Source organism: Diadema antillarum, unplaced genomic scaffold (assembly GCF_040938485.1).
Source record: "Diadema antillarum isolate AM-2024a unplaced genomic scaffold, OU_Dant_1.0 scf00000103, whole genome shotgun sequence".
In the NCBI taxonomy this organism is placed as follows: Eukaryota; Metazoa; Echinodermata; class Echinoidea; order Diadematoida; family Diadematidae; genus Diadema; species Diadema antillarum.
Genome location: NW_027270992.1, coordinates 7,133,466 through 7,152,597, shown reverse-complemented (window position 1 = coordinate 7,152,597; position 19,132 = coordinate 7,133,466). Strand labels below are relative to the sequence as shown.

General features: G+C 39.0%; 1 protein-coding gene across 1 annotated transcript in view; it reads left to right on the top strand.

Moving 5' to 3' along the window:
- LOC139719051 (uncharacterized) overlaps nucleotides 1–19,132 on the top strand; it is a 93,485-nt gene that overhangs the window by 5,458 nt on the left and 68,895 nt on the right. Inside the window, exon 2 of the mRNA XM_071630493.1 lies at nucleotides 18,321–18,506. Coding sequence (XP_071486594.1) covers nucleotides 18,321–18,506 — 186 coding nt within the window. The remainder of the gene's footprint in view (nucleotides 1–18,320; nucleotides 18,507–19,132) is intronic.

Genomic DNA, 19,132 nt, shown 5'->3' with positions numbered 1-19,132 from the left:
GAATGATATATCTGTGATTTGGTGCTGTATCTTTGGAATTTGCAGCATTCATTGCTAGTGATTCATAAAATCAGGGGAAAAAACGGACAAATTTATATCGGTTGCAGTGTTGACAGGTATAATGCCTCTGCAGTTGTGAATATGTAACTGATCGTTAAATTGGCAACATATTTACAACTTGGGTTTAATTTTTTGTCTCAAATTGTTTGTATCTGTACATATTGTATCTGTGAGTTTGTGTAAATTTCATGAAAATTTAACATTTTTTTCCTTCAAAATAGTGTACCTGGTATACAAAGATGTGTACAGTGAAATTAGGAGTTGCCATTTTGATGACAATATGATAATATCTGTTGCAAAATGTCATGAGGACTTGATGTATTTATCAAAGGGAGGAATAATTTGAAAGGTTATCCTGCTAGTGTGTGAATCATCAGTGTTCACCAGGATTGATTTTGATCACATGCATTTCCTGCATCAGCCAGGCAAAGCTCGTTGCAATCAAAACATCGCAAGTCTAATGAGGCCATGTGATGCGCTGTGTCATTTTGAACTCTGCGTGTCGTCAAGGACAAGTTCGTATCCGCCCCAGCTCGTGCAGACAGGTTTGAAACAAAACCAATGTTTCCTTGTTGCACAGTAAAGAGAGGAAGGTCCGGTTATGATTCTCAGGAAACCCACATAACTCCTGCTCATGTTGAACAATCATGAAAAAGACAAAATTACATTTACATGCCAAAACAGAATCTAAACAAATTGATAGGGAAAGAAGATATTTTTTAGAAATATGATTTTGAAGTAAAACCCCTTCTTTCCGTCCAAAGCGTGGAAATCATGTCTGTAAACTGTACAGTCTATATGAAGAATGGTTCAATAATTCTTGAAAAAAAGTCAATTCTCATACATGTGTACGAAATCTACAATGTAAAGTACTGATTTGAAGAACAACATTGTGTTCAGTACAGCACAGAAGTAGCTGCAAAATTGAAACATAGATGGAGGTCATTGCTTGTTCCCGATCGGCACAAGGTATCTCGTGTTTTCTATGGGATGAACTACTGTAGCGTAATGATATATTGTATTAATAATAACATACCTCTACCTCTGATGATCAAATCAAGTAACCGTGGAGTGATATTAGAAACGAGACTCATTATGAGTCTTGGCATGCTTGTTATGGCCATGTCAGCAGACGGCTCTACGAGTTCACCATACACTCAACACTTCATTACCTGTCATACTGTGTGTACACTTGCTGACTTACATTGCTCATGAGTCATTTTATGAGAACTAGTCTCCCAACCAGGTGATGTCATTTGATGGCTAACAGTAACAACAGACCTTCAGCTTATGATAGTAGTGGTTAGTAAGATACAAATTGAAATGTGCTGTAGAGTCATTTTAATACAAAGGATGCACAGCCATGAGATCATCAGAAATTGTATGCATTCAAGGTTGATACTTCAGAATAGATTTCCAAAGCTGCCCAACTATTATGATATTAAGTATTATTTTCTTTATCAAAAAAGAAAATGTTTAAAGTGAAAATAGATAATTTCAGAGCTTTGAGTAAGCATGCTGAGTTTATGCAGTTTTTCCATTTTTAACCAAATATAAAGTTTGCTGTCAAAATGTGTGTGTATGTGTTTGTGTTAGTGGTGCATCAGCATATTATGTGTGTATACATTTGTTGTTATTGTTGTTGATGATCTGCAGAGGATGGCAGCTTTGGATCCATACATGTATCTAAGCTCATTTGCAAAATATTGCAAAGTGAATTGTATGTACACAGAAAACAATAATTTTACTGCAAGCACACAATTTCATGTGTCATACAATTGTATTCACAACTTATGTTAATAGGATTTTTCTCGTTGGCATCACAGAAACTTACAACTATATCACACTTTCCCGTAAGCTAATGTCACACAATGTGAACTCTGTGATGTTGATGCTTGAAAATTAATCAGTTGCCTCAAGAAAAATATCAGCACCAGGGTCATTAGTCTATCGCAAATGGAGTTCTTGCCTGAACATTAATGAGGTGCACAACATAAGATCTCTTTTGTCCTTTTTGTGTTAATTTAACAAACCAGGACTGCAGCGTTGCAAAGCGTGCAGCTAGATTATAAAAGAATAAAAACAACTTTGAATATCAGCTTATCATTTTGTTCGTCTGATGATGAACAACATGATAGAACTCATGTACTTCAAAGTCACCTCGTGACTCATTACCATCCCGGCTCATCAGCGAAAAATCAGTGATTTATCTAATTTGTCACTCAGCCAGCATAATACAGTATGTGTGCTGTTCTAATGACCAACCCTTGTGTTGTGAGATCAATAACAAATTAACCATTGTTTGTAGTCTTCAGTGATTACCATTTTTTTTTTCACATTACATGTACAACTACCACTGTACGTACTGTATTTTTTTTTTTGTGTTTGTATGTAATTCTTCAGTTAGACTTCATCACCAGTTTGCTCATTTGCTCATTTGACTTCAATTTGGCCACTCACAATGATTATCAAATACCGGTAGTCTGATGTTCATATTTATAATCAGAAGTATTTTCTTGGGCATGCTTTGACTTGGCAAATTCCCATAGTCTCGGTATTGTGCAAGTATAAGTTGTACACCAACATTGAACAAAACACAAATTTGACAACTGACCTGACCCATAAGAGAAGAGGAAAGATTTTGTCCCCCTCTCTGCATTTTTTCCTCTTTAAGCTTAATATCACCTTTCTGTACTTCTGTGTACTTTGATGATTTTATACATTAAAAAAAAAATCACTTCTTGTGTGCTTGAAAATAGTCCTTTCCAGTTTATTGTTTTAGAACTCACCCATTAGACCTGTACTGTAACACATTCCCTGATTGCAAGCCAGCATTGATTGGATAGATGACCAATCAATATGATAGCAAGAGACTGACCGCCTAATGAGATTCTCTGTTTTTATAGTTGCATCAGCACATCTGCACCATCTTACCTTTCCATAGTACAATGTACATCAGAATTCAGCAGAGAACATACATTTTTGTGAAAGATGGTGATTTTTAGATTTACAATACGATGTACAAATGTACATTCCCGTTGTGTGTCATATACAAGTGTAGTACTCTGGCATTCTTAATGCCAGAGCATAGTTTTTAGCAAAGAACTAGAAGTATTTCAATACAACCTGCTATAAAGGAAATTACTCCAAGTTACACTAAGCATCAGCACATCAGTACAAACTTGCCTCATCTTGCCTCATCATAACACATTTAGAAGGCCTATAACCTACAAGTGTAGGCATAGCAGGAATCATCAAGCACTGTGGCATTAGATTTCTCTTGTCCTCTAATGGATACAAATACTGCGATGCACTCTTAAAGGGACGCAGTCCTCACGAAATGTAAAAAAATATGTTGTTGTTGGTACCTCCAATGAACTACTTTCATCAAAAACAAACTTTCAAATCACCAAATAAGCTCGTACATTTCGGTTAAAAAAGTGTGACTCTGCAAATGAACAAGTCTTGGCGGAGAGTCATACGTCATCGATGCACAACTCTTTCCAGCGGTGTTCTGCTCGTCATCCCTAGTTATTTATAAATACATGTTTACTATTTATTTTTATATTAATTGTATATATAAATAAGCTTGAAATATTTTGTTTGAAATAATAAAACCACATATTGTCACATTTTATGAAAAAATCAGATATGGTCATTTTGAACACTTAAATTGGTTTTCTGAGGCACGGCTGTCAACTTGAGAGTAGGGCGTCAATGACGTTGCACCTTTTGGCAGGCTCTTACACGATCGCTTGCAGGAATTATTTTTTAAAAATCGCGTACGGAGACAATTTTTGATGTCCACGCGTATAAATTGGTGAAAGGTTATATTTTTTACTCTTCTTAATTATCAGTACAGTGAAAATCTCAGGACTGCTTCCCTTTAAAGATCATATACTGTATATCCCTTTCGCAATACCGCAAAATTTTAGCATTGTTGAAGAATATTGTCTCCCAACATCATGTATGATATAGAGCCCTGGTCATACACCTCAGAGTTTAAAAATAAAAATGAAAAGCTAACCTCATGTCACTGAGAATGCTCCCCTTTTGTGCTAAGAATACCTGTTGTTATTTTTTTTTGGGGGGGGGGGGAGGGTAGTGGTCTGAAAAAAATAATAATTGGAAATCATGTACAGCGTAAATGTTTTCCTGTCCATCATAGGAAGTTCTCTAGTTTTATCAATGTTCTGTGCAAAGGTCTGAATTACTTGCATACATTGTACCTATCTAAATACAAATCCAACCTTCCTCTGAAAGGAATCTAATTTCCGAGTTGCAAAAAGGAATACACAAAGTTTAAAGAGCTAGAGATTTTATTAAAAAAAAAAACCAAATCACAAGAAACATTATTTACACAACTGTCTGCTGAATGCAGGTGGTCTCAATGTACGACACACGCCCACACACTTACACAATCCTACGTTTTCCATAATACATCATAGCTCAGCAGGGAACATTAATGATTATGAAATTCAGATTTCCTTTCATGAATACGACGTACTTCAGCGCCCACAAAGCAAACAAATATTTCTAGCACTTCTTTACATCACCAGTTTCCTGATATATGCAAGGTCAAGAATACCTCTGGAGCAAATTCTCTTTTTGTTTTTCACCATTAGTTATTTAATTACTGCAACTATTTTAGGACTTTATCAATTTTGTAGATTACAATACAATACCATCAACACATACAATTGTAGATTATAGAATACTTCAAATGGTAAAATTACAGCTAATTGTAAAGGTACACTTGCACATACATGCAGCTTTTTGTTGTCTGCTGATGCATTCAATCAATCATGTTGATATTTTGGTGAAAGATGGAATACAGTTTTAAATGCCACTTGTTTGAAGAGTGACTTGTGATTGTACAATGTATTGTACACAACTTAAATTTACATTTCACAATGCGTTTCTCATTTCTATTTTTTATTTAACTCTCCTTTTTTTTTTTAATAGAATGCTTTGCATGAGGTAACTAAAAATGTATTCAAAACAAAACTTATAGTGAATAGACATTGCTCCAGTGCGTTATAAATATCCGATGTGCACATTTTTAGAGTGAAGTTTTTGTTTGGCCTCCTTTACCATGACACACTACAGTATTAATCACAATACACACTCACAACTGTAGTGGATATTGCCAAGCCCTGTGTAGAAGCATTCACTTTGCCCTCTGTAGATGAATCATATCCGAGCAGTAGCTCTCTCTGATTCAAAAAAGAACTAACCTTTGACCTACAAGTTGGAATCAGTGCAAATTATCATAAGAGGCCGTTGTTTTCAAAGAGCCGAGACACATTTGAAATGCAGTCGCACTATGTGTGTAGATCAATGAAGAGTACATCACAGATAGCATTAAGGCTGTCCCCCAAATTAATGACAATGTGGGCTGGAAATTGAAACTGGCATTTCACTGGTCCGTGGCCCCCGTGAAGGGTAGCAGGAATGCGCGCAAGATTGGCTCGGAGAAGGAAATCAGAAACTTCCCCTCCCCTAAGCATTCATTATTTCCAGCGTTCAGGGCCTGTGATAGAGAACATGTACATCATATTGTACTTTGCCAGACCCAAGACATGAGTGAAGTTACATTGTACAACATATGTGTCACATCTGTTTGGTGTACATGTACAGCGTACCTTCCTTCTATTTCTCTCCTCAAATCTTACAGCCCTTTATGTACATTCCCCCCTTTTATTCATTAGTCATTTGTGTGTCTGTCATGGGATGTGGGGGGGGGGCGGTGTTGGATGAGTTCTGGTCGGGTCTTGCATACTCCTGCCCCCCCAAGTCCTGTAGACATGCATACGCAGTGTAGGTCTAAATAAATCATGTATAGAGCTACAGTGTATGTACACATATTGTGTATAATACTGTTTTATATTGATGCACTGGTATGCTGGTCAAGAATGGGGATGGGGGATGAGCAAGGAGGAGAGTGATGAATACTAGTACATAGATGTGTGCAACTATTGTCCTTTTTTATAGGAATGACTCCAATGTAATATTATATGCAGTGAACTGATACTGCATTATATACTATGCAGCTGAAATACCGTAAAGTTCCGTGTATAAGACGCACTATTTTTTCGTCGGAAAACGTTGAAAGTCGGGGGTGCGTCGTATACACGGGTACAGTCGAATCACGGAAAAAAGTCCGTCATGTACACCCAATTTTATAAGGCCAACTTGGGGCCATGTATGCCTATCGACGTTTGGAAGGTAAGCAATCACTAAAACTTACGGATAAAAGAGCGATCTTTCAATCTGGACACACACAAAAGCTGCAATTACGAGATAAACTTACATCGGCCTTGTGCAGCAACGATGTATCAATCTGGCCAGCATAGACAACAGCTGTAACAGCACTGCTGTATGCTACCGATGTCAGTCTACCAAGCTACCAACAGCACGAACAGCCAACCTAGTAGCTGGAATACACGATGTACAGGTATCATTACTAAATTACCGATACCGTAAAACTTATCAATGTACTAGTATCAATATGGCCATAGAAAAAAGCTGTAAAATACGGAGTAGGATCGACACTATGTCACTGTGAATATGAACGATGTGTGAAGCATGCATGCATATCCATGTCGTTCGTTTGCTCTTCATTTCACGAGTGCAAGGCAGCTAGGATACTAGTAGCATACTGTAGCTACACTGGCACTGTAGCTAGCTAGCTAGCAAGCCTTTGGCAAAGGCAGCAGCTGCAGAGAGGCTTATGGACTCGCGTGCAAACAGCGATCGGATCGAAGCGCGCTTGCCCGTTGCGCGCTGTGTGTGCAAGTCCATTGCTCTCTGTGTGCGTGTGCTGACATTATAGCGAGCTGCCTTTTGCAAAAGGCTAGCAATGTGCATACAAGCATGGTACAAGAGACACACATGTTACTGGTAACAGTGCATGAGTGTAATTACCGTACGCACCGTACGTTTTGCCGTATGATCCCTCTGCTACACTTGATGTTTTTCTTATTTTTCGTAATGAACCTTCCAGTCTGACATGCGTCAATATGCGAGACACCCTCTGCTATGTATGACAGCAAAGATCGTACACTCATGAGTACGATATGCATGACACATGTACCACGATTGAAAGGCGAAACAATAGCAAGTGAGTACCGAGACAAGTCTCGCATTTTGCATCTTCCATATTTTTTTGATGTCCGATGAATACCGTTAAAGGAAAATATAAAAGGAAAGGAAAAATAGAGCAAATACATGCTGCATTCTAGGGAAATTTTGAGCTGAAATAATATGTATGACACACGCAATATTTGCATGGACATTTTCATGTTTTGTTTTTTTTAATTTTAGGTCCGAAATTAGGGGTGCGTCTTATACACGGAACTTTACGGTATTGTATTAAAAGACTGGACTGGTAGTTAAGCTCTGCAGTACTTATCTTCCCTGGTGTTTTTTTTTTTATCTGAGGAAAACAATAGTTGAAATGTGTGAATAGCCATTTAATCACAGGTAAAGGGTACAGTGTACAGGGTGCATACAGTACTACTCTCATCTTTCATCACGTACATGTACAATTGTAGGATCCAGCAGATTAGCACAGCCAGACATGTGTCAATACATTTGTATGGGCATTTGAGTCATGAATAAATGTTTTGAACATCATACAATGAAAGCTGTATGTACAATGTACATGCACCGTATTTCCGTGCATGTGAGAGTGTCTGTGTGTATATATGTTTGTGTGTTTTTAATGGTGATGTGCACTATACAGTACATGACATTGTGAGCGCAGAGGTACAGTTGTGTATGGGATGGGGAAAGGGTAATGGAGATCATTTAGTACCATTGGCTGTCCATACACTTGTACAGTAAAACCCAAAATATTCGCGGCATGACATTTCTGTGAATTGGAGTCGACAGCATTTTTCGTGATCTGTGTTGTGTCTTTAGCAGAGCATGCAGAAATTCAACACTGTCGGGTGTCCTGGTGTCTGAAATTTGGCAGACTAGTCAATGCTACTCTATATGTGCTTTCCTGTCTCTGTGACTGTCTGTCATTGTGTGAGTCTAACCCTAACCCTGCTCTTTTCCTCTTCTTTAGGGATAGGCAACATTATAAATGGAAAAAAAAAAAAGAACACAAAAAACCTGAGCCACTTGCTTACAAGAAAAGCATACAATGTACAATGTACTGTATAAGACAGTGCAGTGATACAGAGTACAAGGGTATTAGCACGGGTTACGATTGCGCGCACTCATTCTGCGTGTGTGTCTGCATGTGGTGCGTGTCTGTGTGTTGTTTTATGTGTCACTGTGTGCTGATCGAGACAGGCGCCTGGCGCTAACAAGAGTGACCCATCTGAGCATTCGGGGGAGCAGGAAATTCTGGCGTTTCCTGACACAATCAGCCCCAGGAAGCTTGCCCAGATAGCAAGTAGCAGAAATCAGTCAGAGAGGCAGCTCTTCTCCTGGCAAAATATCCGCGAGAGACGTACACTAGTAGAATGCGGGCACAATACACTTACACAGGCACACGGAGGTCACATGAGCCAATCTTAAACGGATAGCCGGGGGGATACTGACTGTCATTCCCACAAAACTTTGTGAGTAGATCTCGTATTATTACAAAATATTATGTACTGTTGTTGGTGACCAATTGTTTGGAGATTTACCATACCTTGTAGCATTAATTCAGGTGCTTATTTGATGCAATACATGTATGCGCTGACATTGATTCTAAATGTCATACTGAAGTGTTTAAAATACTAAATCCTGTAGTGTTCTCATCAGCTGTTAAAACAGGTAGTCATTGATTGATTTGTGTGTTGGTAGGTGTTTGTAAAAATGTATGTGTAGGCCAACAGATTGGGTAAATAAATGTGCAAGTATACCTGAGTATGTAGAGGCTATGCATGTCACATATAAAAGAATTTAATGAGGAATATCCTAAAATTTATTAAGCTAAAGTAAACATGTACTCTATGGGATACTTCTAAATGGTGCTTGAATAGTAAAGAGTAGCACAATTGCTGGTAAGACAAGGAAGTACACTGTATGAGTACAAAGTCTAGTAATTTTATATTAATTGGATTTCCTTTATTTTTTATCTTTAAGCACTTACAGCTTGTATGTTGTACATTTGTATCTATATTTTCATTCCACGTTTATGCTTTAATACATGTTTGAAAAAAGTTAAATCAGAGATATTTTTATGCAACATTACCATTCTATTTGCAAAAGTGCACAAGCTCTGTCTGTACATCAGAGTCCAAACTCCAAACTTATGATTTGTAAGGAGATAATTGGTAAACAGGAGCCTCATATCTGTTTGTGAAGAAGTGCTAATGTAAATGTAATGTACATTTTTAACCAAGGTATTATCTTATTGTCACATAGTTTGTAGCCTAATTCTTCTTGAATATTATTAGTAGCTGAAATGTACGTATTAGTCTGCACAGAGGGGATGAGTTCAGCACCTTCCACAGTAGTAGCCAGAATGTATTCTTTTCCGGTGCACGCAAGGTTAACAAATGTGATTGTTTACCCAAATGTACCTTTAGCCATGGTCGCGAACAATGTATCACATGCACAACCAATCAATTAAATGGATTCTATTCGCGTGCAGTCTAAAGAGAGTGAAGTACATTTATGCGGGCCCGCTCAGAATGCAGATTGCATAAACGCCCCGAGGCCATGCAGGCCAAGCGGTTCATGGAGGGGAACGGGACATTCGTGCCCGTGGTGTAAATTCATGTTTGCATATATTTGCAGAAAAGCGGAGCTATGGGTGCCGGTCCCAGACGGGTCTGAGCTCTTTGCAGATGCCACCAAACCAATCAATATTTGTTGTTCCAGCTTGCCGAGCATAAAGAATGCCGGAATCATATTTGAGGATAGACAACGGCTCTCATTGTCCAGACGTGGTGTACCGTATCCTCCATATCGGCAAGGCCTATAGAATACAGATGGGAGAGGTCATTCATGGGAAACACAAAGTAGGTGATGTGTGAAGTTAATGTAATGACATGTACATTGTAGTCTTTATCTGATTGTGGGTGGCAATGTCTCACTGCGCAACACGTGCAACATGTACAGTATGTACACTGTACACCATGTACTGTATGTTGCAGATGTGAATGAAAACTGATTGGATGGGAATGACCATGTGACGGATTGTCTCCGCACCTACATGTAGCATGATTAGAGGATTTGATGGTTCCAGTTGTGATCATATTTTGTTGCGACTTGTGTGTGTTATGGATAACTTATCCTTTTTTTTTGTCTCGCCCACTGGAGGTGAAGGCGAGACTGAGGGATTCAAATGGTGTCCGTCCGTCGTCCGTCACAAATGTTAAAGTTTACCTGCAAGACTCTCTTATGATGCATAACTTGGCAACTGTTACAGCAATGGCAGCCACTCTTGGGTGATAGAAGCACTAGGGGTATCTTCATGTTATGGTGTGGTCGGAGGTCATGTGATGATGTCAAAGGTCATTTGAGGTCATTAAAGAGTATATAATGTGCAAGACTCTCTTTTCTATGTTAAAGTTTACCTGCAAGACTCTCTTTTGACGAATAACTTCACATAAGTTGCTTGGATTACAACCTAACTTGGGTCATAGATGCACTTGGGGTACCTTCATGTTATGGTGCCATTGGAGGTCACAGGATAAGGTCAAAGGTCATTTGAGGTCATACGTTAAAGCTTACTTGCAAGACTGTCACAGACGGGTCAACGAACTTTTAGGGCCCAATGTTAAGTTTTTATGGCACGTTTTGATTATGGCTCATAACTTTTGATCCCTTTGTCTGTTTGTGACCAAACTTGGATGGTAGATGTCCCTTGGGGAGGTGAAGGTCGTCACAAGGTCAAAGGTCACATACAGGGGTCAACAAACTTTTAGGGCCCAATGTTAAGTTTTTAAGGGCGCATTTCGATTGTGGTTCAGAACTTTTGTTCCCTATGTCTGTTTGTGACCAAACTTGGACGGTAGATGCCCCTTGGGGAGTAAAGGTCATCACAAGGTCAAAGGTCACAGACAGAGGTCAACAAATTTTTAGGGCCCATTAAGTTTTTCTGGCGCGTTTTGATTATGGCTCATGACTTTTGATCCCTTTGTCTGTTTGTGACCAAACTTGGATGGATGTCCCTTGGGGAGTGAAGGTCACCACAAGGTCAAAGGTCATAGGCAGGTCAATGAACTTCTGGGAGTTAGAAAAATATTAATTTCTTGTACGCGAATGGGCAAGACACAATTTGGCACTTGCCTTGTTTTATGCCTCTGCCATGTAGTGTCTCGGGGGCATTATGTTTTCAGGATGTCTGTCCATCCCTAATATATAGTTTTGGTTGAGAACTAACTTCAGGTTTCTCACATTTCTTGGTGAGATAATGAGAAACCTCTTATGAAATGTGAAAGAGCATGTACAGTCAAACCTGTCTATAGCGGCCACCCAAGGGAGACAAAAAAGTGGCCGTTGTAGACAGGTGGCTGCTACATTTTGTATAGACAGGTTATCCAACTTTGTGTGCATTGCCTACATGTATAAAATTGTACATGTGTATCATCGTTGTATACATCTAACATGTACTATGTACAGATCAATATATGTATGTGTGTACGTACATTGTATGCAGACGTGTGTTTCATGCATTGGACAATGCAGGTGTTGTTGCACAGTAGCATGTGTGCAGTCGTGAAGAAAGCTTAACACTAGTACATTATTATGACTGAATAAGTGATGAATGTGGCGGTGGCGATCACTGAACGTTGCCTATGAATGACTGGCACGGCTACAATTAAAGCAGAAAAACACGCTGTATTATCGGCTCTTTGGCCACTATAGACAGGGAAACCGCGGGAAACAAAATTTGTGGCTGTTGACCGCGTTAGACAGGTGGCCACTATACACAGGGTCTTTAACGGGGCTTTTCTCTCGGGGGGGGGGGGGATTTTTCAGTGGCCGCTATAGACAGGTGGCCGCTAAGGCAGGTTTGACTGTAATTCCAAGAGGAATTCAACGCTTATTTGATGAAAATTGGTTTTGAAGTGGCTGAGATATATCCAAATCAGAGTGATCCAAATAAAACGGTGGGATCCACCTTTTATTATGATCACTTTGTTTTACTTTGTTTTTGGATGCCTCAGCCATTCCAAAACCAATTTTCGTCCAATAAACTTTGAATTCCATTTATAGTGGTATGCTCTGTACAGTAGTGTACTATTTCATCAGTGGTTTCTTGGTATCCTGCAAAAAGTTAAAAGCCCAATCCTCATCTCCACCGATACTATACCATTCCTTTAAAGTCAAGTGATTAAAGTTGAGTGGGTAAAGTGCATAGAAGTAAATAGGAAAATATTTCCCCATCCAAAGAGGACTATAAGGTCAGTCCTTGGTCAATGTGGTCATGATCAGTGAAGTCAATCAAAAGGCATGAAAGGCCATCTTTGTATCACACATCATTGTACAGTGAGAAGCAGCTTCATAGTTGGCTGCACAACAACAACAACAACAACAATAATGTTGAACAACAACATGAACAACAACAACAACAACAACAACAACAACAACAACGAACCAGAAGGGGGCTTTGATGTGAATACACTTGAACAGTGCTCAGTATTCAGTTCAAAGTACAGAGTTACTCATGTGTAGTCTGGTTCAGGATGTTTTCAGGGATTTTTTTTTTCATGCTTTTTGAGGTAGCATTGTATATACACGACAAAAAGATACTACAGAAAAGCAACTTGTATGCTAAAAATATGAGATGTGCCTAAATACCCATGGGTCTTCTGGGATGCTGACTGCTCCTCTGCAGGTGACTGTTTGAGCAGTTACCTTGTACACACATTATAGATAATTTAGTTGAAAGTATACTGTAGACTATTCCCTCTTGAAAGAAAAAAAGAAATGAAACGATAAAAATGTTCCCCCTTTTTCTCATAAGAATGAAGTCATTAAATTATTTAATGGTTTGCGGCCAGGAAGCACCAAGCAAAGTGTTTTCTTGTAGGTTCAAATCTACAGTGTACAATATTGTAGGCCAGCCATGATAAATGTGGTCACCCATTACCAAAATTTAAAGCTGGATACTTTATTTCAGTAGTCACGTACACTTGTACAATGTATACGGGGCACTCTATGAGTGGGACTATAGTGCTATACACTGTGCACTCATTATTAGGTTAAACTTTTGTGGAAATAAATGATTTGGCAAGCCGTACACTGGGGTACCGTTGTAACCGGGGGTTCAGCGTTGTGTAGCACCATCTCGTGTCCATTATCATACAGTTGTGCAATGTTGTCATGGCGACTATTTCTCATCATCAGTACCGGCATTTTAAATCGGCACGGTTATAACGATCCAAATGCCGATATTCCTTCCATGTCAACTTTTAAACAGTGAAGATTACGTCAGAGCATTTTTGTACAAAATAGTGCAAAAATAATTTTTTACACATTTTTGGTAACCCAGGGTACAACGCTGACAAAGAAATACATAAACAAAATGGCGAATTTTCATTTGGTATCCCAGGGTACCAAATATTGCATCAAATGTACACTCTGTGCTTTTAGCATAACTTCCAGTTGTAATATCTGTATACTGTATTTTTTCAGTCGCTGGATTGCTCTTTTCAAAAAGCATATTTAGAGTTCTACAGTGCGAAATTAGGCCTTCAAAAATGACTTGTGTTGAGCAGAAACTTTTCTTCTTTTTTTTTTTTTTGGGGGGGGGGGGAGGGCAACACATGTCCAGACAATACCTGATGATTTCTTTTTAATAGGCATATTTATATGCCCGCAGTGAATGCTGGTGAACTTACACATTTTTGTCCAAGCCCATTATGTGCAGCAAAGATACTGCACATGTATAGCAGAAGCATTTCAATACGCAGTACTGAGCACTGTATAAGCTGTTATTTTTGCGAGGGTTTAATTTTTTGCGAATTTCGCGAATCACAGTTGGATCGCGAATTTAACAACACGTGAAAATTACTCCATGCGCTGTGTTAATAGAGCATTAACGTAAGCGTCGGCGTTGATTCGTGAAAAGAACATCTCGCGAAAATGTCTATGACCTCGTTATTCGCGAAAATTTCTGAACACGAAAATAACAGCGTATACAGTAATTCATGTGCCTCCAGTGTTGTATGTGAAATGGGGGACCTTCATTCTGACAGGAGGGGTGCATTGTGAGCAGCACAGTTGTACTCGTATAAAGTGCACCATTTGTATGAAGTGCACCGCATGGTTTAATACCAAATCCACTATCAGTAGGTAATACCTGAAGTGTGCTTCCTGTGCGGTCAAGGTCCATCAGTCCATGGGTTAATTCTTGCATCATGGGTATTCATAAATCAGGAGGGAGTGACGCACTTGTCAAGGTGTCCAGCCAGTGTTCAGTCCTTCAGGGTCGCTTGGGTGCCTCCAGTAGCATGTCTTATCATAATATTTACAGCTACATATATGTACATGTAGGACCTACCGTATACATCTTCAAACGGCCCCCAGCAGCTCACACAAGAGATGAAATCTTGCAACGCAGTTCCCCGTCAAGTTCATGCGGATACACTGTACATGACACTGAAAAGTATTACATGTATTGTCAAGTGCTGAGCTGCAAAGTATTCCTGATTCTGTAGGAGGCTTCCTGAAAACTTCCAACATCTCACTGTATCTACTGTAGATTTAAGAGAATATAAAATTTCCCTGATGCAAAAATACATTGGAATTTGTGCTTTTTGAGATGCCTGTGGCACACAACCATCTCAGCGATTGCTCATTTGGAATCTCCCAGAGTTTGATAAAGTGACTCTTGCCAGTCCTGCTTGTGCCACTCTTGTAATATTGTTAAACATCATTTAGTTAAAAAAAAATCGAAACATAGCAGTAGCTGCAGTATTTATGCAGATAAATCATGCATTGATGTTTCATCATTGTTGTTAATTTCACACATCCCCCATACATTTTACTGCATACAAAGGTTGTAGTCATTGGATTTCCAGATAGTTATGATTTAGATATTTTTCAAGTAATAAAAGTATGTTTACATCAGTGATCTCAATAAGGGTATGCAGCTCTTTAAAGTGGTTGAGGAATATCAAAATTTTCTCTGTATTTCTGTAAAACAACAACAAACAACAAACAAACTGTTGTGTTGTATGGGTCATTCAATGCATCCTGTTCAAAGAAACCCATTTCTGGTGTAAGTTTGGCCATACAGCCATAATGTATTTCCAAGAAATCCATGATACGATGTACATATGTTTGTACATATTTTAGCAATCTTCTCCAATGCCCCTTGAGGCCTCACTCTAGCCAGCCACTGCATTGTAAACTTGATTTGTAATGCGGCAAAGACATAATTGTGCCTCATATTCAATGCTGGAAGGCTGGCTACGGAGGTGCCTGGGAGGATGCCTGCGCTGTTCCATGCACCGTGGTGCACTGGCTCCTCGCGACTGACTCACCCAAGTTTGCTTGGCTAAAAATAGCTTGGGTGTCCGCATCTTCCCTCGGCAAAGGCAAGAGAGCCTTCTCCCCTTTTTGTTTGCCCTCGCGTGCGACTGAGCGTTAGGCAGGGAACCTCCTTTACTCGATGCACTGTACATTCGTGGGTGTCTGTGTAGACATGTACACATGCGTGTAAATAAGGGGGGATGAAATGGAGGCAGTCTGCTATGGACTTGAAGTGTTCAACAGGCACTCGTCGTACTTCGAGCTGCGCTTACAATCTATTTGTACCTACTTGTGATGTCTGGCTCTTCTTTGGGTGCTTCATTTTACTGCCAGCTGTGCGTTGGAAAGTCGGGAATTAATGCGATTCGACAGGTGATGTTTGCAAATGTTTTATGTGTTTTGTGATACAGTATGTCTTTCAGTGATGTGTATCCCAGTATTCATCATTGCCATTATTGCTTGTTACTGAGGATTACTTGTACATTGTACAATGTACATGCTTCGCACTACAAGCTCAAAGCCAGTGTAGCAGAGCTGGAGGAGGACATGTCTTGAGAAATTCGTTCTTCATGACAGCAGTGAAATGAACAATATTTCATCTGAATAGATTTGTGTTAGATTGTGTCTTTTTGGCCTTTTGATGGAAGTTGGCGAAGCTTAGAGGGATCGTACAGTTTTGGTTGAGACCTATTTTCAGGTTTCTAACATTTTTTTTTTTAAATAATGAGAAACTTCTTAAGAAATATGAAAGAGCATGTAATTCTATGAGGAATTCAACGTTTATTTGATGAAAATTGGTTTTGAAATGGCTGAGATATCCAAAACAGAGTGATTCTAGTAAAGTGTGGGACCCACACTTTATTACGATCGCTTTGTTTTTCTTTGTTTTTTTAATGTTTCAGTCATTCCAAACCCGATTTTCATCAAATAAACTTTGAATTCCTCTTAAAATAGTATGCTCTGTAAAGTGTTTTCTTGGTATCTCGCAAAAAGTTAAAAGCCCAATTCTTATCTCCACCAATACTGTATCATCCCTTTAGCCTTGTGAATTCCTATATTGTAGAGAGGAGTGGCTATAATTTGTCAAGTACCCATACATGTATGTGAATATGATATTGTTTAATAGCCTCATACTACATATTGTCTCATTTTTTCTGAAGGCAAATGATTGAATTTCTTCATATGAATGCTTATTATGAGTTTGAGTTTGTGTTTGTGTGTGTATGCATGCATTTCTACACATTGTATACTGCACCTTCCTGAAGATATACCGGTAGTATCTGGTTTTGTCAAAACTGTATGCCAACTTGTTTCTTTGATATTGCCATTTTCCTTCAAACAAACATTCTCTTTTGAGTACTATGGAGTGCTGCAAAGGCCATCAATATTGCTTTGATCAATATAGATCTCTGTGAGATTATCGTACCTGTATGTGATACCATGTCGAAGGAAACTTGCGTACATGTACATTTACAGTTTTTATGCTCAACATTTGGAAAGTGACTCTGTGTGGTAAAATTATTCATTTGGCAAAACTGGACAACTCTGGTCAGAGGAAGTTTAAACCAGCATGAGTGAATGACCTCGTAGAGTTCACAGCATCTGAAAAACAACAACAAAATCATAACATGATTTATGAAAGAAAGAAGCAGCAAATGCTTTTTCAGGTAGTGCTTATTGGCATTTCGAGAGTGGATTTATTTTCCCCCCATGGATCGAAACTGGGAACAAAGTGCAGTGTACTTTTTTGTTTTGTTTGATACTAAAGATGACATGTCTTTGTACGTGATGTCACTGATAATACAATGTAGTTTCTGATCTGGAGTCATGGAGCCTATTCTGCATACATGTGAATGAATACTTGTGTGTGTGTGTATGTGTGCTTGTGTGTGTGTGTGTATGTATTTTTGTGCATGTGTTAGTGTAATATGTCGGATGATAGCTTATAATAAATAACTTCTCATTTATAATACAAGGTCCCCTGATTACTTCCCCTATGCCTGCCTCATTGCACTCATAAGTGGCAGGACAGAGAGTGGTGTAAAGCTGATGATGTGACCTCTTGGTCTGGGTCATGTTGTCTTTTATTAGAGGCACCTTTCCTGTCTCACACTTTTGGACTTCCTATCACCCCATCAATCTTGCTTTTTTTGGTGAAAAAATAGATAATGGGCAGTAATTACTCAGTGGGCAATCTCCTCCCCTGGTTTTGGTGTGGTGAGGTAGTGTGTGGCTCTTAAAATGTGGGCTCAGATGATGAATGCAAGTGAAATGCTGAAAATACATTTGTTAATGTTATTTTTATGTGTTTATATTGTTGTGAGATCAAACATTCCATTCTGTGTTGATAATGAGATTTATTGTTTTTGTTTTTGAGGCTCGGGGTAGAGATCATTCTAATGCAAGCATGAATATACAGTGTAAGTTCATGTTCATTGTACAGTATTTGCCTATTTCCCTAAGGATATCTGTCTACATATAAAGCAAACTCTCCTACTGATTTTAAAAGTCCATCTTGTTTTTTCTTCCCAAGACAGTAGACAATACATGGTAGTAGCGAAGAATGCACAACAAGAATTTTCAGTGATCGTCAATGACAGCACGCTGACAATGTACCTGTCATGCATGCTACCCCTCAGTGTTCATGCCAGGTACTCATTGGCGATAAATTGGGCTATTTTTGAATGAGGCAACCTTCTACATTGTAGTTAACAGAAAGTGAGCTACACGTAGGTGGCTTTTCAAGTGGTCATCTTCAATGGTGCTGCTGTGATTACAGATCTATCTGTTATCTGTTCCCCCCCCCCTCTCTCTTCATCCAGGGTTGATTCCGGACATAGGACCTCTGGACAATAGTCATGTGACAGGCGGGGACGCCATGGAAACCCCTAGGAGTATGGACATTAACGCTGAGATGGAGGTCAATGCAAACGGTGAAATAAACGCCAACCCGGAGGCCAACGCAAACGTTACCGTGGACAGTAATGCGAACACACCCCAGAGGACGGGTATGTTTCATGCGTGTGTTTAGCGTTGATGTTATTAGTGTGGAGCCTGGTCCATGTGTAGATCCAAACTCACTTTTTTTTTTCTCTCTCTCTCTCTCACCTGTATGTATGCAAATTTTTCTCCACTGTTTCTTTTTGAGCTTCTCTTCTGAATTACTAAATAGTTGTCTAGAGTATTTTGCTTATGAATGTACTGTACAGTAGTTAGTCGTTACTTTCATTTCCATTTTGTGTGTTTTTAGTGTGCGTTAAGACTTACTGTATACACCATGTGTTTCACAATTTTGGACTTGCGAAAGACAATTTCTCTAGTGGTTAAATTTGCAATAGAGAACCAAATTGACAATATGAAAGAGAAGTATCTCTTTTATTGAGAAAAATTGTGATTTCCCACCTCCAAAACAATAATAAACAGCACGTTTGTGTTTCAGGAGGTAATATTATTGTGCACATCGGTGCATTCGGGAAATTCATGAAAATGAAAATACAGTGAAATATACAGTGCATTATATGGTAGTTTTTGTCTTAAAATGGTCCTTTAGTTTTATGCTGTGAGTCTATGTTTGTGGTGAAATTAAAGTCTGGAATTGAGATAGAGCAGTGAAATGGTGCTGCCTTGTAAATCT